This window comes from Phodopus roborovskii, unplaced genomic scaffold (assembly GCF_943737965.1).
Source record: "Phodopus roborovskii unplaced genomic scaffold, PHOROB, whole genome shotgun sequence".
Taxonomy (NCBI): Eukaryota; Metazoa; Chordata; class Mammalia; order Rodentia; family Cricetidae; genus Phodopus; species Phodopus roborovskii.
In genome coordinates, this window is record NW_026126603.1 from 2,869,942 (window position 1) to 2,897,156 (window position 27,215).

At 45.3% G+C, this 27,215-nt stretch overlaps 1 protein-coding gene across 8 annotated transcripts in view; it reads left to right on the top strand.

The window, feature by feature from the left end:
* Positions 1–27,215, top strand: part of Frmd4a (FERM domain containing 4A) — a 590,169-nt gene that overhangs the window by 534,971 nt on the left and 27,983 nt on the right. For all 8 annotated transcript variants that reach the window (XM_051205872.1, XM_051205874.1, XM_051205870.1 and 5 more), the window contains 3 exons: positions 5,486–5,562; positions 9,991–10,129; positions 16,275–16,416. In XM_051205872.1, coding sequence (XP_051061829.1) covers positions 5,486–5,562; positions 9,991–10,129; positions 16,275–16,416 — 358 coding nt within the window. The remainder of the gene's footprint in view (positions 1–5,485; positions 5,563–9,990; positions 10,130–16,274; positions 16,417–27,215) is intronic.

Sequence of the window (27,215 nt, forward strand, 5' to 3'; positions counted from 1 at the left end):
TCTATTGTCTCCTAGACTCTTCTCAGGATGCCCATGACCTCCGTTAGTCATCCCATTTTATGTGCTGAATGCAGAGATAAACCCAGGGAATTGAGTAGTAGTGTTTCAGAGAAGGGGAAAGGACAGAAGTGAAATTAGGAAGTGAACTTTTTTTTTTTTTTTTTTTTTTTTTTTTTTGGTCTGTTTTATTCTGGTCATGAAAATTCTCCTATCTGTGAGTGCCATTCTCTCTGAGAACTGCTTGCTGGTGTTTGGAACATGCACAGCACAATTCAGATGGCCAAAGCTAGTTTGTTGAAGGGTCTGAAGCAGCATTGGTCTTGCTCTTCATCAGGGCTTTGTGGCATAATAAGAGTGCAGGACAAGAAGCCACAAGGCCTGGGTCCCAACATCAATCACATACTTAACCTCTGGCAGCTCTTAGCCTCTGCCCACCAGAGCAGCTTCATCTGTGAGAGGAGGAGGAGATGCCATATAATGGTCCCTCTGGATGAAGCAGGAAGTTACTCATAAGGAGGTCATTCAGGGGCTCTATGACTCAGCCTCAGGGACAGGAAGAAGACAAGGCTCCCTAAAGTCCTGGTCAAGAATCAGAGCCTAGCTTCCTCTCAAGTCTTTATTCATACACCATCCTGATAGCCTGCCTGCTACTCTACTTGCCGTCCCCCAGTGCTTCATAAATGCTGGCTGGAGAGGAAGTGGAGCTGAGGCCCCTTCCTCTTCCACAGCCTCAGCCAGGCACAGGATATGGGAATCTAGTGAACCAGCTAATAGGATCCAGGGTCCAGGAGGTCCCTGCTCATTAAGGATTTACAGAGTGCCCCATCAAATTCAGGGCTCAAAGCCATGTTTGTTTGCTCTCTGTGAACAAACATTACCCATCTCAGTTTCACACATGAGGGCACTCAGGTCCAGAATGGGAAGGCAGCGGAGTTGTAACTATGGGAAAGGCTAAGTCAGAGACTGAGAACTCTTACCTGACACTTAGAGTCCCATTGATTGTGACAAACACCACTTTAGTAAAATGCCTTACTGATGGTTTCTCTCTGTTTTGGGGGTCTCTTAATTCATTACATTACTATGATTCTTATTATTAGAAATAGGATATATATGTATATGTATGTATATGTGTGTATATGTATATGCATATGTATATGTATATGTGTGAATATGTATGATTCTCTTGTCTCAGCCTCCTGAGTGACAAGCTCACAAGCAAGAACCATCATGCCAAGCCTCTTAAACTTTTATTTCCCATGCAAACTCAGTCATCAGGCTGTTCTTAATCATGGCTAATGTTGTCTCTTAATCTTTGACTAAAGCTGCTGAGTTTTGAGACAGTTGCCTTGTAGAAACCTGGATGAAGCTAGTTCTCCAAGAAAAGAAAGTAGACATGTTATTTACAGTGTGAAAGAAAAGCAAAGATATGGTGTAAGAGGAAAAAAAACTTGGTTTGGTGCTGCCTTCTCACAGCCATCTTGTTGCCCATTTGTGAAAAAGCACTCCACTTGTAAAGTTAACCACCCATTAGTGAATGAGAGCTGTTTTCCCTAATTGGTGGACTCCCAGGGACAGCTGCATAGTTAGTGGTCAGAGTAATGAACCAGGTGCCCTTGACTTCTATTTCTGGTTCCTCCAGAACTGCCCTAGGCAGTTTCCCCTCATTTCTGTGGGCCTTCCTTGTTTCTTTTCCACCCCCCCCCAACCTTCCACTTTTCTTTCCTTGGGGGAGGGGATGCTAAACGAGCAAAGAAACCGTGTCTGTGGAGCTTTGTGGAGATGACTGGCTGAAGTGCCTTGATTTAACAGGTATTAATCAATAGAATCTCTGATTATTGATAGGACTACATTGTTGAGCTTATAATTAGCTCCTTGGGCACATAATTGGCCATAGAAGTAGTGGAGCCCATAGGGAGCTAGCCCAGTGTTCGTCACAGTTATCAAAAGTCTGGTGTGTCTTTGTGTGGGGTCTCAAATCCCACTGATGACTTTACAGAATAGTTTGGATCTCTGAAAACCAGGTCATGGAGGCTCCTCTGGAGTGGCCCCAGGGATAGTAATAGCTCATCCCTCCCTATTTACCGGGGGGGGGGGGGGGGGGGGACATGAAACCAGGCATCTTCCCTTTGCTTATTTCCTTATTGTTGAGTGTTGAGCAGCCAGCAGCTCTAAGTGGGGTGCAGCAACACATGTACAGGAATGCACTAGACCCCCACAAAGAGCATAGTGCCTTCAGCTGAAATGACATCCAGCCCTGCTGCCAGCAACAGCTGTCCCTGCCCTCTCCACCCCTGCAGCCTTCCAACTCCCCCCACCCCAACCACCAACAGCTTGCTGGCTCCCTAGTTCTACTGCCTCTTAGGGAGGAAAAAGCAATAGCCTGTGTGGCTGCCTCTGTGGCTGTCCCCATCCATTCCTTCAGGGTTCTTACATCCTCAAGCAACTATCAGGTCTAGAAAAACTACCCACTCATTTTTTTTTTCTACTCCCACCTTTCCTTCCCAGTATTTAATTTGCAAAATAAAAAACCAAAATAACATTGTGCTAAAACAGCTATCAGGGAATCTACTGTTCTGCAGGCTACAAAAATTCCTACAGAAATGTACATCACTCTGGGGACGCACCCTGGGAATCACGACTCCAGGGCTCAGCCTCCACAGCAGCACCAAGCAGAGCCCCTCCCTTTTCCCTGGGCAGCCACCCCGGCTAAGATGAGGGCCTGCAGCAAGCCCAGATGGTTTTGTTTGGGCCCTTTGGCAGACACACAGAACTCCACACTGCACAGCATCAGGGACCACTTAGAGGAAAGGCATGGTTTGTATTTTATATTTTTGCAAGGAGCTGGGGAAGAAGAAGTTGCCAGGAAACCGACCCTCAGAGCATTGTGCTGTAGGGTTCTTTATCAGGCCTGGAGGCATTTCCAAAAAAAAAAAAAAAAAAAAAAAAAAAAAAAAGGTGCACGTGGAGCTTTCGCCAGAGTGTTCAGGCCAGGTGTAGCTTCTTTTCCTCCTGGGAGGTGGGGGCATCTACCTTCTCTGGTCTGTACATCAGAAGCAGATGGGACTCCTAACTCCCACTCCACGCTATTGAGACAAGGACCAGCTGTATCATTGGTAGGCTCCATGCAAAACAGATGAAAACACATTGGAAAGTTCAAAAAGGCAACAGCAGGTGCATGGCCCTCTTGAGCAAGGGACACTTTAGTCACACATCCATAAAGCCATTGCTGTACAAGGATCCACTTTGTTAGGCTGGGATGAATGTAGGGTATGTAGGGTAGGATTTGAGAAGAACATCCTTTGTAGAGAGAGGAGAGAGAGAGAGAGAGAGAGAGAGAGAGAGAGAGAGAGAGAGAGAGAGAGAGAGAGAGAGAAGCCTTTATACTTACTGTAAGATTTCCAGCACACACATAAACTCATTTAATTTTTTTAAGCTCTAAGTCAAGACTTTGGAAATTTAAGAACTCTGGTGGGTCGGTAATTATTCTCTCATTTGCTAGGATCTGGGAACACTAAGAGCATAAGGAAAACACAGTGAAGTCCACGTTTGTTGTCTACTTATTTGTACCGTTGCTGAGTTCAGGATCTGCTGCTGTTAAGACAGATCTTGTAGGGGCCATACTTACCATTTTACAGCTGGGCAAACTGATGCTAAGGGGATTGCTACAAGTTAGAGGCTAGTGAGTTGGAAGGCAGGGAGCCTGGATTTAAACAGAGGCTACAGATTCTGAAGCCTGTGTCTTGCCATGGCATTCTATAGTATGGCAGGTTATGTGCAAGGCCAAGGCCATACAGTCCAGTAGTTCTAGTGTCTCTATGGCTGTGGTGGAGTGATCTATAGGTGAGATATCTATACCCAACAAGTGGGTATCCGAGATTCAAAGTGTCTGCATTCAGGGATTCATGGAGGCAGGGCACCCATTCATTGCCTGTGACATTGTTCTGTGTATTTAAGTGACTAAGACAGAATGATCAGAGCCATCTGAGCCAATGCAAGACTTTGGGTCATTTGCTTTTCTTGCAACTTGAAACTGATTTCAGAGAGACAGAAAAGTCTCCAGTCCCTGGCTTCAGTGGAATGCACTATGGATGAAGAAGTGGGCCTCTAGTAAGATTCAATAGTTGCCCCTCACCCTTCCGGTTACCCATGCAGGCAAAATAATTTTAGAATTCCACCAAGGAGAGTGTGGACATGAAACAATGCAGCCACTCTAGAAACCGGTTTTAACTGCAGCCCAATTTTACTTGGGTGGTAAATCCACTGGCTAAGTATTTACTAACTGCATTCTGGGCCTGGGAATAACAGGGCTTATGGAGCACAGGAAAATGGCCTTCCTATCTGAAAGGTGGTTGCTGTCTATAATAGGGAGCTGGGGACCCAGACTAGAACAAAAACCTTAAAAGCTATGCCCCCATATGGAGTAGACAAGACTGCAGGGAAGAATCTCACAGGGAAGGACAAGATCAGGTACCCTGCTTGTCCCTGATCAAAACAAACTTACATTCTAAGTGTATAGAAGGAAAAGGAAGCTTCGTGAACATAATAAATACATAATAAATGCAAGCACGTGTGAGCACAGTTTAGCCTCTGGTGGTATTCCCTAGACCGCTAAGTAACTTTCACTTTCATCTAGAAAAAGGCACCCCACTTCTAGAGCAATCGAAAGCAGCCCTAATTGCCTCCCAACCTCAAGATCAGCTTTTTTCACTCCTAGGGTTCCCTGGACCTTCTCTAGCTGGCAAGGCAAGATTATGGTATCCCTACAGTGACAGAACTCTTGCTCATCCCCCGCCCCCCTTGTGCTGAGGAAAAGAAAAAAAAAAAAAAAAAAAAAAAGGCATGACAAGCACACTCTGTGATCATGAGTCGCCTGCCCCCGACTATGGTCGCAACAACCTCTGCCCTCCAGCGAGTGAGGATGTCTGAGGCTCTTGCACATTAGCGGCAGGAAGTGGAGTCCCGAAGGGAGGCTGGGAATTTGAACGCCTTCCCATTTCAGCACTCGAGGGGAGGAAGCGCTCACTGCTCAGCTCTCTGCAAGCACAGATGGCTACCGCTCCCTCCTGAGCACGGCTGCGTTCCCGGCTCCGATCCTCTCCTCCCTCCTCCTTCCTCCCATCTCCCCGCCCCCATCCCCTCTCCCTCTCTTTGGAGGGAAAAGTCTGTGAGCTGGGAACTGTCTTGCAGAATTCAACAAAGGCACGAGCCAAAGGGGAACAAACTTGAAAAAGAACTTGTTTTGTTCCTGTTAAGGAACCTGCAGGAAAAATCCACACCCACTGGTGTGTGTGTGTGTGTGTGTGTGTGTGTGTGTGTGTGTGTGTGTGTTTCAAGCACTAGTAGTAGGCAGGCTACCCGAGGAGGCACCAACAACTCTGCTATGATAAGGAAACTCTCAGCTGTTGAAAAAGTTAATCAGCAAAGAAGGGACTGAGACCAGGGAACACATCGCTGCTGAATTTAAACTGCGTTGTTTTCCGTCCAGATATTCCAATGGAGGCAGTTGGAGAATCTCTATTTCAGAGAAAAGAAGTTTTCCGTGGAAGTTCATGACCCCCGCAGGTAAGTCTGAAAAGCCTTTTTCTTTTGAGAGTGTGTGGCATGCTATTAGTGTATCAGTTTTGTGTTGTCGAGATGGCTAATGTTCATGACCAGTTTGGGGTGAGGGGAGAAGGGAGGATGGTGAGTCGTAGAGCTGCTCACATCAGACCGTAAATTTGTGTTGATAAATGGTGTGTGTGTGTGTGTGTGTGTGTGTTTAGCAATTCTGTGATCATTTCATCAGGCTACATGTTGCGCTCTCTCTCTCTCTCTCTCTCTCTCTCTCTCTGTGTGTGTGTGTGTGTGTGTGTGTGTGTGTGTGTGATGCTGAGGAAACATTGTAGCACTTTGGAACAACACTGAGTTACATGGGGGCAGTGCCCTTGTAACAGACAAGAGACCAAAGGTGTCCTTGCTAGAGGTGCTGAGACTATTTCAGGAAGGACAGTGGACACTGAAAGACATCTGTCACCAAAGTGGTTTGGTTCATTTATTTTGAGCAGGGAGCTGTGATTTTTGGATGTTAGCATTGTGGGTAGATGAGAAATAAATGTAATTATTTCTCCTTCCTCCTACATTGTACTCCCAAGAACACCCGCCTTAAAAACCTGTGTTCCAAGTTGGATGCCAGACAATGGGGTCCCAGTTTGGAATGCAGAGAACCCCTGCAGGGAAGGAGTCTGGGCACCATCTACCCTCTGCTGGCAATCTTCTTTGTGTGCTGATGATCCTAAAGCTGCAAGCAGCCCATAGCCAGCAGCAGCATCCCCTGTGCCATTCCTGACATTTAGGAATAAACTGCTATCTGTAAGTCCAGATGTATATGATAAGCAGGCAGGCCTGGAGAGACACTAAATAGATCAGATGCACTTGAGAAGCCTTGGTTGAGTTTCAGGTGCTGTTGATAATCATCCCTGGACTTAGGAGGAAGTGCTGGCAAGCAACCCCACCTAGCATACAGACAAGTAACTAGGCCCTCCAAGGTGCCTAGGGACTAGGGACTCAGGATAAGACTTTGCCTCCAAGGAGAAGGCCGAGGTTTGTGCAGAAGCCTTCATGCCTGCTGCTGCTGCTGATAATCCAGCTGTGTTATGTACCTCCTTGTAATCTAAATGGAACAGCCTCCCTCCTGTAGGCAAGAGTTTATCCCTGCCCCTCAGTTACTATGAGACTACTAGCTGGAGAACAGAAGGTTCTAGAGTTTCTGAGTCTGCATTCAGACGCAGAGGGTACTATTAAGCAGAAGGTTGGCTTGTTCTGGGGTTCTCAGGATCCTGGGATGCATTTCATGGTCTAAAGACCCTCCTCCACAGAGCACAATCCATCTGCACAGGCCGAGGAAGGGCAGGTTGATGCCAAAAATAATAATCCAGCCTGGGAGAAACTTGCTGCTATTTTTCCAGGTGAACTTATGTCAGACTAAGATTCATAGACACATGCGAGAAAAGGAAACCTAAGTGCAAAAAGGGGTGAAATGAATTCTACACCGTGAGTCATAGACAGAAAGGGATGCTTGACAGAGCAAAAGTTAAAAAAAAAAAAAAGGGCCACCTGTGGGCCTGAGCACAGGAAATAGATAGTCTCTATGCCTATGTTCTGCTTGTACATGGGGTAAATTCTTCCACTGTGTATGTGTGTGTGTGTGTGTCATATACATATTTGTATATCCCTTCTATGTCTGTGATCTCATTAGTGATTACTAAATTTTTCTCACTTTACCGAGGTCTAGGGATATAGAAAAGAGATCTCACATCATATATTACCATGTAGTGGGCTTTTGGCTTATTTCACAAATGTAATCTGTCTGATACGTATCTTGAGGACTTTTGTGTTCTTTTATGTTAGATGTGAACAGTTACAAAAGGAAAGCTGAGTCAGTACCCTCTTCCATCAGGAGCTGTTAGCAGAGTTGGTGACACCAGTAAAAGAAGTAATTGATGGGCTTTGATATTGACACACAGGCTGGATTTGAACCCTAGAAGTCTGAGGCCAGAGCTTATGAACTTTAGTGCTACGCTGTTTGCCAGGCAGGGAGTACTGGGTGCCAAATGCCGCAAACCAAAGTGATAAATGACGTGAACACCCAAGGCCCAGTTGGTCAGGTAGAGCTTCCTGAGAAGAGATCTGAAACCCATAGGGTCACGAGGAGGTGGCCCTCAGGGGTAAGGACAACTGAAGTCATGAGAGGATGGAAGGTTTTATATGGATGGAAAGCCCTAAGATGGCAGTCTGAACTCGAGTATAACCGTCTTCCCTGAGGAAAAGCAGCCCTGAGTCTGTGACAGGGACATCACTTGGGATTGAGACTGCTTTCTGGGTGGAATGGGACAGACATAATCTCAATCTTCCTTTCCCTCGTGTGCCTGCCCCACGGGACACAGGATCTGTGGTGGCCTCTACTCCCCTTTTTACCCAGTTCCAAACCTACCTTTGTTTCTGTCATTCTCTAGATTTAGCAAGCGCTGATCCATTGCTGAGGTGAAGCAGATGGTGAGGTGGGGAGGGCTGAGAAGAGAGATGAGCAGAGGAGATAAGTTCCTAATGGAGCAGGAGAAAACCCCAAGAGTATCTGATGTGGATGTTCCCATGAAACTGACTTCCCAGACCCGATGAACCACTTATGCCTGCCTCCCTTACTCATGTTACCTGGAAAGTTGTATCGTGCGGATTTTTACAGCTCACCCTACCTTTACAAACGTACATTTCAAGTTACTTTTTCTAGCTACTTTAGCTTTCCTGGGGGAGGAAAATTTTGTTTTTCATTTACTCCCAGTCAAACTAGGAGTTCAGATGACAGCTACTATGACTCTCCAGAGGCTGGGGGCAGGGAGTGGGGGGGTACCCAACCTGCCTAGCATCAGGTTTCTAACTACCAAATTTGTATTTCCTCTTAAATGTGGGCATAAAGAAGCCTCCTTGTTAAATCTTTACCTTAAAGAATAAGGCAATAAGATTAGCTTTAAATTTTAAAGGCAAATGGGGTTTGGAAAAATGCTATAATTACTCATAAGTCCAGATGAGTCTATAGTTCTTCCAAATTAGATCTTTTCTTTTTACAGTCATTGCTATTTCTTCTGACACACAAATCAAGTGCCCTAGTAACACCCCAACCTGCCATCACCGCCCCCTCGTCTTTGGTATACATGATGTGTTTGTGAATAAAGCCACAGCACACATGTGGCAGCCAGAGGCCCTCACCCTCCACCTGGCTTGAGACAGGTCTTGTGTCCCTTGCTACTCATGTCAGGCTAGCTGGCAGCAAAGCTTTCAGGGGTCACTGTGCTGTTTCTGCCTTCCACCTCACCAAAGAGCACGGGGCGCAAATGCACATGCCATGCACCCAGCTTCCTGGGGCTTCTAGGGATCCAAGCTCAAGTCCCTGTATTTTGTAGGTTAAGTGCTTTGCTCACTGAGTCATCTTCCCATCATCTTCCCAGCCTCACTCTACCCCCTCCTCCCTCCCTCGTCCTCTCCCCACAAATACTTTCATTTGTTCTAAATTTAAAATATCTAAGATAGCTAAAATATTTCAGATTAAAATATCCAATATTCTGTTTGTGTATATGTGCATATGTGTTGCCTTTGTGCACATATGTACATACATGTGTGCATGTGTGTATTCATGTGTATGTACATATGTGGCAGAAGTCAGGGAACAACTTGCAGGAGTCATTTCTCTCTTTATGTCATGTGGATCCAAAGGATCAAAGTCAGGTTGTCAGGCTTGGCAACAAGTCTCTGGCACTGTTTTCAGATTTAATTCAGGGATCCTAGAATATACTTCACTGAGACTGTGGCCCTATACATTTTTATTCCCCAGCCCCTGACACCATTAACATGTTGAGACTGATGGTTCCCATTTTTATTTTTAATCCCCAGTTGCCTCTATCTACTCCATATGTACTCCAATTAGAATTGCACTGCACACACAGACTTTAGGGGAGTGGCTGGTTCCTCTTTCACTACCTTCCCTCTCCTGATTCTTTATGCTCTGGGAATGGATCTGTACCAGTTGACTAGACCTTTCAGGGAACATCTTTCTAGTTAGAGCAATGCAGGAAGTCTTAGGATGTAGGAAGTATTCATGCCTGTGGAGAGGAGGGAAGAAATCACCCATCTTCGCCATAGGCAGCATTGCCTGGTTAATAGAGTATTGTCAAAGGCTTTTCCTGACTCTGAGATTTGTCTTGGCTCCATGCCAGGAGCTTGGAGATCAAAAAGGATCATCAGGTGACCTAGAATGACCCATCCTGTCCTAGAGCTAAAGCTTGAGAAGTCAAGGCAAGGCTGTTTGAATACTCCAGTGTATGTACCTGTGTGAGTGTGTTTCTGTGTGAGCTCCTCTGTCCCCTTCACATCTCCAGGTTCTCAAACTTACTGCTGTTTGATGAATGGCTTCTCCCCGTCATCACAGAGACTGAGTGAAACTTGGGATTCTTGTTTTCCCAGGGCTTCAGTGACCAGGAGGACTTTTGGGCACAGTGGCATTGCTGTGCACACGTGGTATGCATGTCCAGCATTAATCAAGTCCATTTGGGCGATGGCGATTAGCCAACATCAGTTCTATCTGGACAGAAAACAAAGTAAGGTAAGTGGCCTTCCACCAGGCAGCTAACTGGATCTCAAGGCAGCAGTTTAGGGATGGGAATCAGATGATGGGGAAGGAGGGGCTGTGTCCTTGGCCTGAGACCTACCTGGGCTTCTCTTAGGGCCTCAGATAGGAGGAATGCCAACAAATCATTAAGAGGTCATTCTGGGTGCAACTTGTCAGGGGCTCTGGCCCAGCCACCAACAGAGGTGCTCAAGCCTCGGGTACAGCCACGTAGGGTCCTTAGGAGGAATTCTGAGCATACTTTTGGGGGCTCTGGAGGCTCTCTTAGGAGTGAGCTCTCAAACTCTTACTGACGTTTAAACAGGGTTATTGTTTTCTTGGACTTGGGGGTGGGGGCAGATAACCGTCTTGGCAAATAGACAGCACTAACCCCACCGTTTAGGGAAATTGCTGTGAAAAGCCCTTCAGGCTTTTCCAACTGCCAACTCTTTTCTTTTCTTTTTTCTTTTCTTTTTTTTTTAATGTAAAACTGGAAAAGTGAAAAGGAAAACAAAACAAAAGCAGCACCAGCCCTGTTTCCCTCAGGTAGACCTGGAGCCTGGGGCGTTGGGAAACTGCCATCTCCCAGCCTAAGAGGTTCATCCACCCCCAGCCCAGACAGCCAGCTGTGCCTTCTGGTGGGTGGGAGAACAAAGTACTCTTGGTTCACACACAGCTCACAGCAACACTCTGGGCTCTCTTCCTCCACCTGGCCTCCCTTCCTCCTCTTCCAGGGACCCCACGGGCCACTCCCACTCAAGGTATGACAGAAGGCTCCTGAAGGGGGAGATGGCTATAAGTTTGTGTAAGGATTCTACAGGTCTCGGGTGCTGGGGTCACTGAACAAGCCCAGCTGTGGCCCCGCCAGTGGCTGCCACCATCCACGGGAAGTTCCCTCACCTTATGTGTGTTCTCAGGGGCTAGTGGCACTTAAATGGATCAAGATTGTTGGGTTGGTGACCTCTCAGCTCATTGTCCCTTTATTGTGGGTTCCCCACCCCCAACCCCAAGGAGAAAGTGGGAGCTGCAAGTGAGCTAAGCACACGATAGTGAAAGGAAAGCTGGAGGAATGAAGCTACCTTCCTGCCCCAGTTCAGTCCCAAATCAGGGTCTGTCCCAGGTCTCAGCCACTGTCTGCATTATAAAGTATTGGTTTGTTTTCTGAGTCTTCCTGACCTCATTATTTAGTCACTTTTGGGGTGACAGAGTCCAGGAGAAGGGGCGTTGGTATTCTTGTGACTGGAAATCATGAGAGTACTCCACACTCCTCTCGTGATGATGGGCCTTGGCACAAGCCTTTGAAGCTTGATTAGATCAAAAGAAACAAGCCACAGGGGTTTGACTCATGTTAGATGTGGAGACAGTGGGTGGGGACTGGTGCCCTGCTCTCCAGTGGAGGAGTTGGAGGTCAGCACCCACAAACATTGATTTCATCCTGTGTTGCTTGCTGGTGGGTAGTAATGGCCCAAAGGGTGAACAATTTTCCCGAATCCCACTGTCAGTGACTCTTGAGGGCAGAGCCCTACCCTGCCTCCACGCTCTAATATCATGGTGTGCAATGGGGAGGGGAAGTAGCCATGTCAGCTACAGGACAGTGCAGTGTCAGCGACTTGGGGCCCTCCTCCCCATGCTGATTTTTTTTTTTTTTTTTTTTTTTTTTAAGTTTCCTGGGTGTCTTATGTAGCCTATTCTTGGAGTTCTTTGCAAAAAAAAAAAAAAAAATTACACATTTTCCTCTGAGAAGCCTTGTTCTGCAGACTTCCAGCTGGCCCAGGACAGAGTAAGAAGCTTGGGGGAAAGTGATCACCAATCACTTTTTAGCAGGATGCATTAGTTAAGAAACAAACCCAGGGCTGGAGAGATGGCTCAGTGTTTAAGAGCACTGGCTGTTCTCCCAAAGGACTCAGATTCAATTCTCAGCACCCATATGGAAGGCCATAACTACTTCCAGAGGGACTGAACCCTCACAGACATACATGCAGGTCACACACCAATGCACAGTCTATGTAGAGAGTTCCAGGCTAGCCAAGGCAACTAACTTAGTGAGACTCTGCCTCAAAAAAAAAAAAAAAAAAAAAAAAAAAAAAAAAAAAGAAGACGCAAAACCAAAGGCCAAAAGCATGAAGAAGCTCTTTGCTGTCGTTCTTAGCAATTCTGAAGGTCAAAAGAAAATAACCAAACTCCCAAAGGGAATAGAATTTTTATCCAGAGATCTTTACATGGCCACAAGTGCCCCAGAGACCTAAATATGTGTCAGGCCAAAGTAAATAAATAAAGAAAGAAAAATATATATTCTACTTGTTCTCAACCCTACATGTGTACTAGGAGCCAATTCTTTAACCTTACAGGCAGGTGAAGACCAGCTTCCTCTGTCTGGATGTCAGACTATTTCTCAGCTCTGTGACCTTGGGTAGGCTTCTTCTCACATGCACTTTGCTTTCCTCAATTACAGAACAGAAAAGGAACTTCCTGGACCAGATTTGTAGTTGGTGAAATGACATGGTGTTTGTGAAAAGGGCTTTAGGAAATATGTGCTTTATTTTAGGAAATTTGTGTTTTATTAACATCATGGTTAAAGCTAACACAGTCCCACAGTCCCCTGATCATTGCTGCATCAAGTTTCAATTCTGAGAAGACCCCACATTACATGGGAAATGGGGAAAGACTCAGGAGGGGTTACTTTGTAACACAGTTCATTTCTGGAATGTCATGTGACCCATCTTTGGTGGGCAGCATGGACTCTGTGAGTGATTGTCAACAGGCCTGGGATAGAAAGCTTCACATATTTCTGGACAGCCAGTGTGGGCTGGCATCCTGGCATGCCTTCACATTCTACTGTATGGGGCCATGCCAACAATTCCTTTCTCTGAAGGGCTCCCAGCACAGTTCAGGCCTCCCAAGTGATGTTTATCAAGCCAGAGAAACAAGTACAGTCTAGTGGTTTGAGTCAGCCAGGAGCTGTAGCCAAGACAGCTCACAGACCTCCTCCCTGACACCCAGGAGTACCTCCGGGCCATTGTGCAAATCATTTAAGAAAGCCTCTCAGGGGTAGCAGTGCACACCTTTAATCCCATCACTCGGGAGGCAGAGGCAGGCACATCTCTGAGTTTGAGGCCAGCCTGGTCTACAGAGCTAGTTTTAGAATAACCAGAGCTCTACAGAGAAACCCTGTCAGAAAGAAAGAAGGAAAGAGAGACATCCCCTCTCTCCCCCCATTTGCTCCTCCCCCTTCCTCCCACTTCCTCTTCCTCCATCAACTTCTCAAACATGCACATGAAGGAAACCTTCCACCATCAAAAACAGAGTGAAGGCCAGTTGATTCCCTGCACTTCGTTAAATGTAAGAAGCTCTGCAGACATCAGTTATAATTGATCATTTTTGTCTACTGTTACTGGGGTTAAGAAGTGCTGTCAAATGCATCCAGTGACTTCTGCATCCTAGAGCCAAAGACTGACTTTCAGACTTGAAGGGCAAGTATTTGGAAGTTCACATTGTTTAGAGGAACTAATGGATGTTTCCCTCTGACCTCAGAGTGGTGCTTTCTGGAGTTAGGCTCCAGTGCAGACCTCTTTCCTCCCTAATGGCTTCTTTTTCTCCTTTCCTCATCCAATCTATTTATTCCTTCTAAAATCAACATGGTGATAGAGCAAATTAAGGCTTGTTCACTGAACCCCCCCACCACCAACATTGAGTGGTCATTTGGGATGTTTAGGGGCTCTGGGGCTTACCCAGAGACCTAACATTGCAAAAAGGGAATTATATTATTTCTTCTTGATTCTCATCCCACAAGTAATCTGTTGGGTCATTGTGATAGTCCCATTCCAGAAAGTTCTTAAAAGTTACAAAAATATAGACTACATTAGAAAAAGGCTCTGTTGTCCCCAGTTGTGTATTTTGGTTTTCTGCCTCTGGGGTTCATGTCTAAGTAGGAAAGGAGGGGGCTCACTTGAGGGACGGGTTTTCTATGTGATTAATGGGGTCTTTAAAATGTCAAGTAGAGCCATCAATCTAACCTCATTCACAAATTACATCCAGGTCCTAATTTATATCCCACTCCTATTGCAGTGGCCCTGATATACGGTATCTGCTGTGGTCCTCATCCCAGCTCTGTGATGTGGGCCTTAAGATCCCCATGTTATAAACAGGTATCTGAGGATTAGGGAGGTCAAGGATCAAAGTCTAACAGTGACTGGTCAGGAGGTGCTCTGGACCCGCACCACTGTGCTATGTGGGCTTGATGAGCTGCTGCTTTGTAGCTGTTTAAGTGTGGGCTTCTTCTCTGAAAATGCAGGACTTGGTAAAGTGCAGGGCAGAAAGAGAGGAAATAATGGATTATGTGCACTCTGCTTGCCTGAAGGATAAAGCACAGCCAGATGGGTGCTGTAGATATGTAGAGTCCTCATGAAATAGAAAGCCCTTCCTGCTTCCTGCAGCAGCCAAAGGCTGCCAGGCCTGGCATCTGGGTTTGTTTATAAACATGGGAGCCCTAACCTGAGGAAATTGACCTGGTTCTGTCCATAAGGAAGAAAGAGGAGATTGGGAAGGAGACCCAAGTCAAAGTACAAATGGCAGGGGGAGGGGGTGAACAAAACAAAAGCAAAAATCTTAGTGTTTCTTCTGGCCAAAGACGCTCATTTGTTAAGAGGAGGAAAGCACACAGGCCGGAAGTCACTGTCCTTCATCAGTGTAGGCAACAACATCTGAGGCCAGAGGAAGGGCAAGGCCTTAAGGGCCCAGATAGCCTTTGTGGGACAAATAACAGCCCCTGGGCAAAGGAGGAAGCCTGTAAACCAGGAAGAGGGGACTGTGGTGTGCTGGCCTCGCCAAAGCCCTCAGAATACATCTGGAGACTTGTAGGTGTGGAAGGGCTTGCTCTCCTGCAACAGATACCCGCTGAGCTCGCCCAACTCCATCACAGAGAGCCAGTGTGTGCCCTGACTATCATTTGCAGAGGCTTTCTAGATGCTTATGGTAGCATTTAAAAAACTGATTTATAAAACAATAGGAACATTGCAAAATGCCAAGTAATATCTATAGGAAGAAAATACAACACATTTCTCCATTACCAAAGGTATAACTAAGTAAAGCAGATAGCTTTACTGAGGAAGAAATCATTTTTAGGGATATAATTGTAAACAAGGAACAAAATGGTTCTGGGGTTCTCCTTGTCTCTCTGACTTTAAGCCTGATGAGGTCAGCTGATCCTCGCACAAAGTGGAATGGAATCTGGGCTCCAATATGAAAACTTAAGAGCCTTCACAGATTTAATCAACGAGAATTGAAGCAAATCTTTAGATAGATGCTGTTGGTGGGACCTGAGTATTCCAGAGACTTCTGTCTGTATATAGTCTTTGCAGATGTAGGATGCCAGTGTTTCATCATCTAAACTTTCCCTGGTCACATGGGTAATAGCTGAAGATATTTAAGAACTTCTAGATTTACTGATAGTTCATGAATTTGTTTCACAATCTCATCTGCCATTGATATAGCTAAAAATTCATTTTCTCCTCATGTAAGTATAAAATAAGTATGTGTGCTCCTGTGTGTGCGTATGTATGTGTATGAGTGTGTGTGGTGCTAACAATTGAACCTAGGATCTTGTACATACTAGAGAAGTGCTCTACCACTGAGATATACCTACTTATTCTATTTCTTATGTTAAGAATGGGTCCCTCACTTGTCCAAGCTGGCTTTGAACTTGTTCTTTGGACCAAACAGCCTATGAATTTATAATCGTCCTGCCTCAGCCCCCACCTCAACCCAAGTAGCTAGGATTACTGCCCTGGCACAATTTTCTATTTGTTTCTCTGTCAAAGAGAGAAGGAAGGAGAGGAGGGGGCCAATTAGAGGGAGAGAAGGGAATGTCCTACACACAGCCTGTCTCCTCTGACTCCAGCTCACCCTTTGTGGTATGTGGTAACGTCGCTGGTTTATATTTGGGAATAATAAGACTCAATGAGATTAAACACTTTTCCCAGAATATAGACTGCAAAGACCACACTCTTCTCACTGTGTTCTATAGCCTGTGGGACCCTGGGCTGTGAGTTCCAGTGTGTGTAGCTTTTTGAGCCACCTGACTTCAGGACTACAAGTAGGCAATGTTCTCTGTTCCTTCCATAACCTGTTCTCCTTTTCTTTCCAGTCCAAGATCCATGCAGCACGAAGTCTGAGTGAGATCGCCATTGACCTAACAGAAACAGGGACACTGAAGACCTCCAAGCTGGCCAACATGGGGAGCAAAGGGAAAATCATTAGTGGCAGCAGCGGGAGCCTGCTGTCCTCAGGTAGGGCCCGTGTACACTGGACACCTTGCATTGGATGGCTTCCATACAGGCATGGCGGGGGCTCCATGCATGAGAGGCCAATGGGAATGCTGTCCAGATGTTGCTTTAGTTCCCAGACCAAATTTTGGAGCCACATGCTTGTCTTAGAAGTTTCCCAAGGTATCCAAAGGGGCAGAGGGAGATCACTGTAACTTCACAGTGTGGGACAAACTGTCAGAGTCTCTGCAGGTGCCTCAAGGGCTTCTTAGAATGCTGACTGGTATAATGGGAAACTGTTATCAGGAATGTCAACTCCAAAGGCACAGAGTTGGGTGTGTTCTTAAGAGGAGGACTGTACCACAGAAGGACAGACAGAGGTCAGGGTCAAACTGCTACATTTCTGCTTCTGAGGAGACATCTGGGGCTTTAAAGGGTAAATGAGAAAAGGAGAGACTTGTTGGCTACATGAGTACTTTGAGTCACCACTGTCTATTTCTGTGAGCATCAGGCAGGTCCCTTTACCATGAAAGATTAGGAGGGCCATATCAAAATTATCGTGGCTTCAAGAGTGGGGGGGATCAAGGAAGTAGTTCATTGGCAGAGTGCTTGCTTAGCACTCACAAGGCTCTGGGTTCAACCCTTAGCCCCTGAATTAGTTGCAGAGTGGGAATGTTGTTTGCTTAAATGGCAAAAAGAGACAGGAAAAGACAGCAATTGTTTGGAAATGAGAGCCAAGTGTGACGAGTCAATGCTTCTTCCAATGCTGTGTGTTTAAACCCTGATTAAGTTGGGTGACTGTTCATTTGCTTTCTGTCACTGTGAAAAACATCATGACCAAAAGCAACTTGGGGTGGGGGAGGGTTTGTTTTATCTCACACTTGCAGCTAAGAGTCCATCACTGAGGGAAGTCAGAGCAAGAACTCAAGGCAGGAACTGAACCAGAAACCACAGAGGAGCACTGCTCAGTGGCCTGCTCTCCCAGGCTCTTGTTCAGAGAGCTTTCTCATGCAGCCCAGGCCCACCAGGAAGGATCAACCATCAGTCAGGACATTCTCACACAGACATGACCACAGGCCAGTCTGATCTGGGCAATCCTGTACTCGAGACTCGGACAGATGAGTCTCGGCTATGTCAAGTCGACAAATTAAAGCTAACTAGGACAGGGGCCATGTCACCTTACCTCTGAGCTGGGAAAATAAAAGAAATCTCTACCTCCTGTCATTGTCTACGGCCATTCTATAACTCTATACAATGACAGCAAGCAACGGTAACAATCAAAATGGGAAAGACAGAAGATGAGCTGACTTAATTAGCTTCTGGGCTGGTAATGTCCACTCAGAGTCAGAAGTTTAGGCTGAAAGAGCTAAGGAGAGGAGAATGTACACAGGACCTGGAGTGAGAAGTAGATTTGCTATGGGGCTGATGAAGTGTGAAGTCGGGTCTCCATGTTGGACAGGCTGTGTGACCCTACTGTTCAGAGACCTAGTAGTGTGTCTGTATATTGTTTGTTTTAAATGAACTGTCAAAATTATATAAGCTTCAGGCTCATAAAAGCTGGACCTGTCTCTGCCAGACCTCCATGGGGTTGACTCTTAACTCTGCCCCTGCCTGGAGTAATTCAAAGCTGTTTCATATATAAAAAAAAAAAAAAAAGTGCCAAATGGTCACTACTTCTAAGGCTTAGAAGTTTCAAGGAAGACTGTAGAAACTGTTGTCTTTTTTTGTATCAAGACAAGACCATTCAGAACATAAGGGTCTATTCAGAGTTGCAGCCCCTCCTAACCTCCCATTGAATGAGCAAAGCAGAGCCAAATGCAACACCTTGTTTGTCTTTTAGATACAGCATGCAGTGATTTTCCTATTAAATAGTTTCAGGTAAGAGCCTGGATCTACCTTACCTGCCTGAGCCCTTGGTATCTCTGAGGCAACCTCTAAGGGTACCAAGGCGGATAGATACCTAGTAGCAGCTGTAGATGATGTTCCTAAGGGGAGTCTGACTTCACATAACCATCAGGAATGGCCTTTAAGCATCTTTAAAACCAGAACACAATCCATTTCTATACCGCTATCAGATTGGCATTAGTCACCAATCTAGTAAGCTAAAAAAAAAAAAAAAAAAAAATCACAAGAAAATCTTCCTGCCCATCCATGCCTACATGTAATGTGTAAGTATCATTCTCTCAAGATGTTGAAGTGGCTGTAACATGTATAGTGGCCAGGCAGTGGTGGTACACACCTTTAATCCCAGCATTTGGGAGGCAGAGGCAGGCAGATCTCTGAGTTCCAGCTAGTTTCAGGACAGCCAGTGCTATTGCACAAGAGAAACCCTGTCTTGAAAAACCAAAAACAAACAAACCCAGGTGAAATGTTTAGGGACTGAGAGAAGCAGCTGAGGCCATTTGTGAGTTGTCCTAGTCACTAGCTGTCAGCCACTCAGGCTTTCTGATGTTGCCAACTAAGAAGAAACAGGGAACACAGAGAAAGCCCCACGAGGAAACCAAGGAACATGTCAACCTTTCCAGGGCCATACAAGTTTGAGCCTGAAAAATGTTGGTGAATGCCAGTTGAGGCTCCTTGGGGATCCCCCACACCCACCCTCATGACTTAGGAAAAACAGCTGGGACAATGGAGGGAGGGACCAGAACAGGATGCCTGCCATCAGCACACAGAGGGAATTCCTAGGATTTATGGGAGGTTGCAGCCTGCTGCCTCTCTTGATTGCTTATTCTGGGAGGAGGGAGCCCTCACCTGGGGAAAGCCATTGGGAGCCAGACCTATGACAGACCAGGTTAGTCGTTCCACCATGGAGGAATTTAGCCCCTGATCTAAAAATTGAGGCTGTTGGCTAGTCTCCCTTCTTTTTCTTTCTGTCCTCTTGCCTGTCATATGTCCTCACATGCTTGCTGTTACAGGATGGCTCTGCCTTTTTGTTAACACTCGCCAGACCTTCCATGCTAATGTTTATTCACAAAGGAGACAATGCAGTATCCAACCTCATAAACTGTTTCTCCCTCCCTCTCCTTGTTGTATGATATCTAATAGATGTTTCTTAAAAGCATGTTGAGAAGCTAGTGAGCACAAGAAAATCCCTAGCCCATTGTCCAGCACCCAGTGGCTACTCAGTAAAGCTGTCCATAAAATGTTAGAGAACGGCAGTGCAAACTGCAGTGCAACCTGTGGCACATGGAGGAACCTTCATGTTTCTGGAATGTGTGGATCTCTGGCCTTACAGAGAAGTCTCCTGGGAATTCCCACCAGTATTCTCCCTCATACAAGCCCCAAACCTCTAAGGTAAAAGTGATATCACATTGATCATTAGGAATGACATCCAGGCATCTTTAAAGCTAGAACATCTCTATCCTGCTCTCAGGTCGATGACATTCTTTGTCATATTGTGTTAGACCTTTTGAGGTCACCTGCATCAGCCCCTCAGCTCTTTCCAATTCTGTCCCTGGGACAATGGTGGCCAACCCTATTGTTTCCATTGATTTCCTTCTACACTTCCCAGTACCACCACATCATGTATAACTGAACCATATAACAATGCTGTCATATTTCCATGATATAAACATTAATTTTAACTCCCTAGAGATGCTAGTTATGCTTTGATTTTGATCATAGCTTTGGGTCCGCTGTTGGGCACAGCTCTCCTTGTCTCCCCAACCCCAGACATTGCCAAAGGAGTTGGTGCTACCAGGGTTTGTTTATACTAGGTTGTAGAACCTTGAGTGTTAAAACAAAAACAAAAAACAAACTCCTCCTTCTTAATGGATATTTCTGAACTCAATTAGGCATGGCTGGCCTGAGCCAAAACTAGGAAAGGGAGTAATATACATAGCATTTAAAAACACATAGGCCTCTCTAAAAAGAGTTGGAATAGCCTCTGTCAACACAAAATAAAGATAAAATAGTTTCAAGCTATTAGTAACTTTAAAGGCAGTTTTCCTACTTAAGGATGTGCAATTGCTTTAAAATTGCTAGGAAGTCCAATTCTTGGTATCTGAGGCATCTAATGTTAAGGAAATGAAGGAATGCCATTGTTACCCATTACAAAAATCAGAAGTTCATGCCCACTGATTCCCTGAGTCTTTATTATGAGTAGGGCAAGATGGGCGGTGACTGTCATTTCCCAATGAAAAGGGCACATGGTTCTGTGATTAATTAAGTTTGGGGTCAAAACATTCTGCATAGGAGTTCCCATAAGGAAACTTCAGGCATATATCCTGGTAGAGACTCACAGGGTCTGTCATATCCAGGTCACAGCTACAGGTCTGTGTTGGGAAAATTCTATATGTGTAGGGGTTCAGGAAATCTGCTGATTGATCACCGGAAAGGGAGAGAATAAGCAAGGCACTTAGTCACAGTGGCCTGTAAGAGCCTAGCTGTTTCCTCCAAATTTGGAGGTGGCTTTGGCCATGGTGTTTTGTTCACATGGGCTTCAAGTAACAAATTGTTAAGATGTTCAAATACAGTTTGAGATAACAACTATAAATTAAAACCATCCATTCAGTTGAGCTGTTTTTAGAGCATATTCTTTCTCTCTCCCTAGTCTGCCTTCTCCTTTTCTACATGAGCTATAGCTCAGTGGGTAGAACACTTTCCTAAAGCCCTCAGTTAAACCCTAGCACAGAACATGAAAGAAAAACAGAAAGCCTATCCCAAATCTTTTACAGGTTCTTCAAAGGGTTAATTTCTCCCTTCCCTTCCCCCATTACTTGAAATGTTAGAGGGAAGGGGGTAGAAGGAGGCATAACAAAACAAAAATAACAATTATATTTGTGTCACTGTAGACTAAGACACATGGCCTTTTCATAGCTTGTCTGGAAGTGAGAGTCTAAGATTTGTGTCAGTGTTGTTTTGGAGATCTGTCTTGACAGAATAATCAGGACTTCAGTGGAAGTGTAGGGCTGTTGGGGATGATTTTGCTCTCAGGCTATTTAAAACAAATGGCACAAACCCACTTAGGAAAAAACCGTGTTCTGCAGGCCCTAATGACTTGCTGTATTAGCCAATATTCTGTGTGTGTGTGTGTGCGCGTGCGCGCGCGTGTGTGTAAGAGAGAGGGAGAGAGAGAGAGGGGGGGAGGGAGAAAGAGAGAGAGCAAAGAGAGACTTTGTATTCCTTTTTAAATGGAAATACAAGACAGACACTATTTCTTTCTTCTTTTTTTTTTTCTTTTTCTTTTTTTTTTTTTTAATAGAGAGGCCTGAAGTATCCCTTTACCACCAAACCAAATAGTATAATGAGTTCATGGATAAGAATTTGGCTGTGTGGTTAATTTGGTGGTAACTGAGTCTTCTTCCATTTGACTAAGATAATGGATCTGAGGTTTTTAAAAGTAAAGCCACACCCAAACCTGCATTCTGCTATCATGCCACAGCTCTGACACTTTTCACTCTAGGAAAAACATGTTGTGTTCAACCCTGACCCTGGCCTTGACTGGGACGGGTTCACCGTCATTATTAAACAATTCCCACATTCTCCTTCTCTGAATGCAACCACTTCCTTCCATTGTAAGAATGTTTATTAATAGCTAGTATAAAAATGACAATGCCAGCTATTTGACATCTCTCCCCAAAGAGAGGTGATCTAGGCACCTACCAGCTGTGTGCTTGTAGCCATACCCAGTTCACACTGCATGACTCTGAGCTGGTATAAATCATGCAGTGTTTTTTGTTTAGTGTTTTTCTTTTTGCCTACATCTTTCTTTTTTGCCGGTCTCCTTCCTGGATCTTCCTCTAGCCTTTTAGAGTTTTCTATCAACTGTGTGGTGCCTCTCCTTTTAGGTCCAAGCAGAGCTGCATTCCAGAGGCCTTAAATTTGGTCATAACCTCAGCTCTGCTCTTGGGCACAACTTCCCAGGCACTGCCAAAGAGGCTGTTTATGCTGGACTGTGAGACTGGGCAGGCTGCAAAAGCAGTCTGCAGAATGGATGTTTCTGCACTCATCTGAGCAGGTCTGGCCTGAGAGCCCCTTCCACTTCTAGTTGGTGGTCAGGGGTGACAAAAGTCACTTTTGGGACTATGCTTTGTGCCCTTGGATGTTACCAGGAAAGGTGTACTTGCCTGTTAAAGAGAACTTAGCTTGACACCATATCGTCATAGTGAATGTTTTCGGTGCTAAGGTTTTAAATGTTGGAAGAGAGACCTCCCAGTGACTTCCCAGACATAGCCCCCTGTTTCTACTTAGCTGGAGTCCATGTTCAACTTCCCCATCTTTGCTGAGAGCACAGAATAAGGATCGTTATTTGCAGGTAATCTCCAAACCTCCATATTACAACAGACCAACAGCCCTGGAGCCAGCAAGATCAGTTGGTTCTTGATCTGATGAATGGAAATCATATGCATTATCACAAGTTGTGGTTTCAATTAGATATTTGACCAAATGCATTAATTTTTAAACACTAGCTGTTTCTGTTAACCTCCTTTCCCTTCCTCTTGCCACAGAGCACAACCTCTTTTAAATAGAATTCATATTCTCCCCTTTTGGCAAAAGTACCACTGAATCTCCACAGAGAGCAAAGCCATTGAAAGGGCGCTTCCTTTTGAAAGAACTTCGATCTCACTACTCCCTGAACTAAACTGTTGCATTTGAAAAATCTCCAAGCATGCATTGTTCATGTTGGGAATGATGAATTCACAGAGATGGTCTGTTGAGGTAACACACTGACCCTGCCATCTGCCATATGGCATTATATCACAGGGTCTCCTAGGACGTCTTCGATGCAAGGAATTCATTCTTGAGGATTTGTCTGGGAAATAAATATCTCTTTATCATAAAGGGGAGCCTAACCCTCTTTCCCATATTTATTCCTGGGTATCTGCCAAAACTTTTCCTCACAGCTTCTGCAGATCTGCTGGGACTTGGTTGTCTTCGTTTTTTGTTTTTTGGTTTTTTTTTTTTTTTTTTAAACTTTTCATTTTCCCCACAAAGGCCAAAACAGTCATTTCCTTCCCTTTTACAACAACAGATTTCTTGGGGAGGGGGCTACTATTTGTGTTAAATTTCCCCTCCTTCCAAAGAGGAAAGCAGCACCCCTTCCGCCTTCTGGATTCAGGGGGGCTGGTCATCAACATTTGTGTGTGAAAACAGATGGCACAGGTCCCTGTGTATCCTCAGCAGGATGCGAACTCATATCCTGTGCCGACAGGCTTGGGATCTTTGGAATGACTGCACCAAATTCTCCCGTCATAGCTTAGTGAGGTGATCCTTCCATATGTTCACCAGGAGAGAGCTGCTGCCCCTCCACATGTGGCCTTTGCGTGCACAGCTGCCACCAGTCTGATGTCTAGATTTCACAGCTGGAAAATGGAAAATCAGTTCCCAAGTCCAAAGTATTATCTGTGATGTCCGCTTGCTTCCTCCAAAGATCCCCAAGTGCTCACTGAAAATGACTTTCTTCGAGCAACAATTTTTGTCTAGCTATAACTGTATAAGAATCATCTTCTTGGGGCTGGGGAATATAGCTCATTTGCTGGAACTCTTACCTAGCACACTTACAGCCCTAAATTCAATCCCAGCACCATATAAGCCAAGTGTGGTAATGTTCACCTCTTTAATGCCAGAGCTCAGGAGGCAGAGGCAGGAGGATCAAGGTCCAGAGTGAACGAGAGACACTGTCTCCAAATGTATTTATATAAACTGTCTTTTTCACAATGGCCCACCAGTGGCCTATCGTAGTCAATTCCTTCAAGTTAGGAGTGAAATGTGACCATGAACAGTTGGAGTGCTGAACTTCATCTCTTCTCTCATCCAAGTAGAGACTTTCGAAGCACTAACTCAGGGATTTGCTAGAGAACTTACCTGACAGTTGGTTTTCTCAGCAGTCAATCAGAGGGAGGCTGAACCTCCTCAGATAAGTGATTATCTGTTGGTGCTAGTGGTGCATCCTTTAATCCCAGCCCTGGGGAGGCAGAGGCAAGCAGGTCTGCAGAGTGACTTCCAGGGCAACCAGGGCTACACAGAAACCATGCCTCAAAACAAGCAAACAAAAAACACGAGAAACTATCATCAAGAAAGCAGACCAACCCCCCCCACCTCCCCACCCCCGCCCACACACTCAGCTGTTCCCAGTGCTGTACGCACCTTCTCTGGCAACCACAGTATCTTCCGTCCTCTCCAACTCCTCTAGTGGGCAGGAGTGAGGACTGTTGTCCTGGGAGACAGAAGACTCGCATTGGGGTCCTCTCCTTCTGCCTTCTCTTGTATTTTGAGGTCAGAGCATGCAGTACAATGGAAAGAGCTTGCAGAGGAGGTGGATGCAAGGAAATGCAGCTCACAGGGAAGTACTGTGGCATCCTAGCAATAAGACAGAAATGTTCCTACCGTCATGGAGTTTCCATTCAAGGTACAAAACAGGCCACACAGAGCAAAACTTGAATCCAGCCTCTGCTTCCCTGGGCCACCATGGCCTTCCCTGTGAATGGGAGATGCTTCTCTGAGGATACAGTCACCTGTGCCCCATAAGAAGCCCCTGCTGAATTCTGGGAAAAAAACAAACAAGAAAAAAACTGCTTTTCTTTCCCTTCTACCCCCAAGCTTCCTGATCTGACAGGGCCAACTCTGCCATCATTCTTCATTTCCTTGCTGGTCTACTCCATGCTTTCTCTCTTTTACAGTATGGAACATTCTGAAATGGACATGCCAAGCCATAATAAAAGCCAGGAAGCCTTACTAATGAAAAGTAACTAATATTCATGTGGCTTCTACTATGTTCTGGGTTTTCTTCTAGCATCTTCTAAGCATTATCTCTTTGCATCTTCCCAATATTTGAAGGGCCCTGTTTTCATTGCCCAGGTTATAGGGGAGGAGACCAAGACTCGGAGTTCTAGAACCTGCTTTACCCCATCCCAGTGCCAGTCTGTAGCTGAGCTGAAACATACTCACGCGCGCGCGCGCGCACACACACACACACACACAGTTATCCCTGCCCCATTGTCCAAAGAGTATGCTGAATACCCTTCCCTGTAAATCTGAGTGTTGTTTGACACCGTCTCCCAAAGGATATTCATGTTTTATCCATATCTTTCAAAAATACTCATCTCATCTCTGTTTCTCATTGGCCTACTACACCAACTCACTGTTTCCCTTCATCCCTTCCCAGAAGCCCTTGGCTACTGGTTTTTTGTTTAGTTAGTTTGTTTGTTTTTCAATGTGTAAAATTTGAATTTCATTCTTCTGGGTACAGAGGAGATGCTCCAACCATCCTTCTTACTTCACCTTACAGACAGCTCCAATTTAAGTCTATTTAGCATTCACAGTCACAGATACTTGCCTTGGCCTGTTGCTGGGGGAAAAGGTAAACCCTTTTTTACTTGTGGTAATTAAACATGACCCCCTCATCCCTTCCTCCTCAAGGAGGCAGAAACAGCAGTAGCCGTGAAATGATCAGAGGTGATAGAATGCTTGTCATTCCTAGAGGGAGGAGGAACAAACTATACCAGACCTAAAGTTTCTTTGATAAAATTTGCAGAGGTGAGGTCTAATGGCTGAGATGGAATCACCTGACCAGAGTTTGATTTCCAACTCCCATGTCAGGTTCACAATCTCTTGAAACAGTGCCCTCTACTGGCCTTCTTGGGTAACTGCACTCACGTACAGTTAGTTGTTAACTGGGTAATTGGTGCTTCAAGTTGGAGACATTTTCAAAGACTGGTGAGGTGGTCACTTTACAGACAAGCCCTCAGTGGTTCTCAAAAGGTTGAAACTCCAAAGCTTTATATTGCTCAATGGTGGATATGGGATGACAACCCAGATGTTCTTCTCAGTGACTGTCCTTTTCAAAGACAGCAGATTTGTATGTTTTTGTCAGTTTTACAGGCTAAACATACAACCTGGGAGAGGTCTTGCATGTGCATTATGTATGGGTTCAAATAATATATAATGGACAAATGACAGTGCCAGACTTCCCCAAGTCCAAATATATACTTGAAATGACTTTTGTCTGCTGGGAGTGGTAGCCTTTAGTCCCAGCACTCTTGAAGTAGAGGCAGGTGATCACTGTGAGTTCAAGGCAAGCTTAGTCTACCCTGTCTCCAACAAGCAAACAAAACTAGATGGGCAGGGTATTCATTTGTGTGTCTTGAACTTTTAGTTTGAGAAACTCCCATTGGCCTGTGCGCCAAGACTCCCCTGATTCAGTTTCTACTATTGAGGTATTCAGCCCAAAAAGCATCTCTTGATTTCTGCCTGGTTCGCTGGCTTCCTTTCTTTATCCCTTTTAGGAGGCAAGAATCTCATTCAGGGAATGTCTAAAGGTCATTTGTGGAGGCTGCTCATCATCACAGACAGCTACGGTCCTCTTTTCTAGGTGTTTGAGTGGCTTCCAGTGGGCTGGTTCTAAAGCACATGGTCAATTCTGCTCTTGGTGGCCATATATCCTAGCTGCTGGTCATAGCCACAGGCTTAGATCATATGAGCTCTTACTCAGCAAAGTCATCAGAACTCCTGCCTCCAATTAGTAGGTTTCCCTCAAGACAGGACAGCAGTGGAACCTCTTCTCAAATGCAACAAGTTCATGTGAGGCCACCTTAAGCTTTCAGAAGATGGGATGAGACCAACAGACCACTAAGTGTCCTCAGCCACATTCCCAACTTCACCTGCAGTAGCCCCAGAGGCAGATCTGAAGTCCTGGAGCTTAGGAAACGTGGTCTAGAGATACTGCCTCCACCTGTCATAGCATCTTTCTATAGAGGGAGCTTCAGAGTCCTCACCTACACTGAATTGTTGAGTGAAGTTCTTACCTTTGGTGGGTACCTTATTAAAAAAAAAAGGGGGAAGATAATATCAATGGTTTCTCTAATTATACACCACTGTGGTAA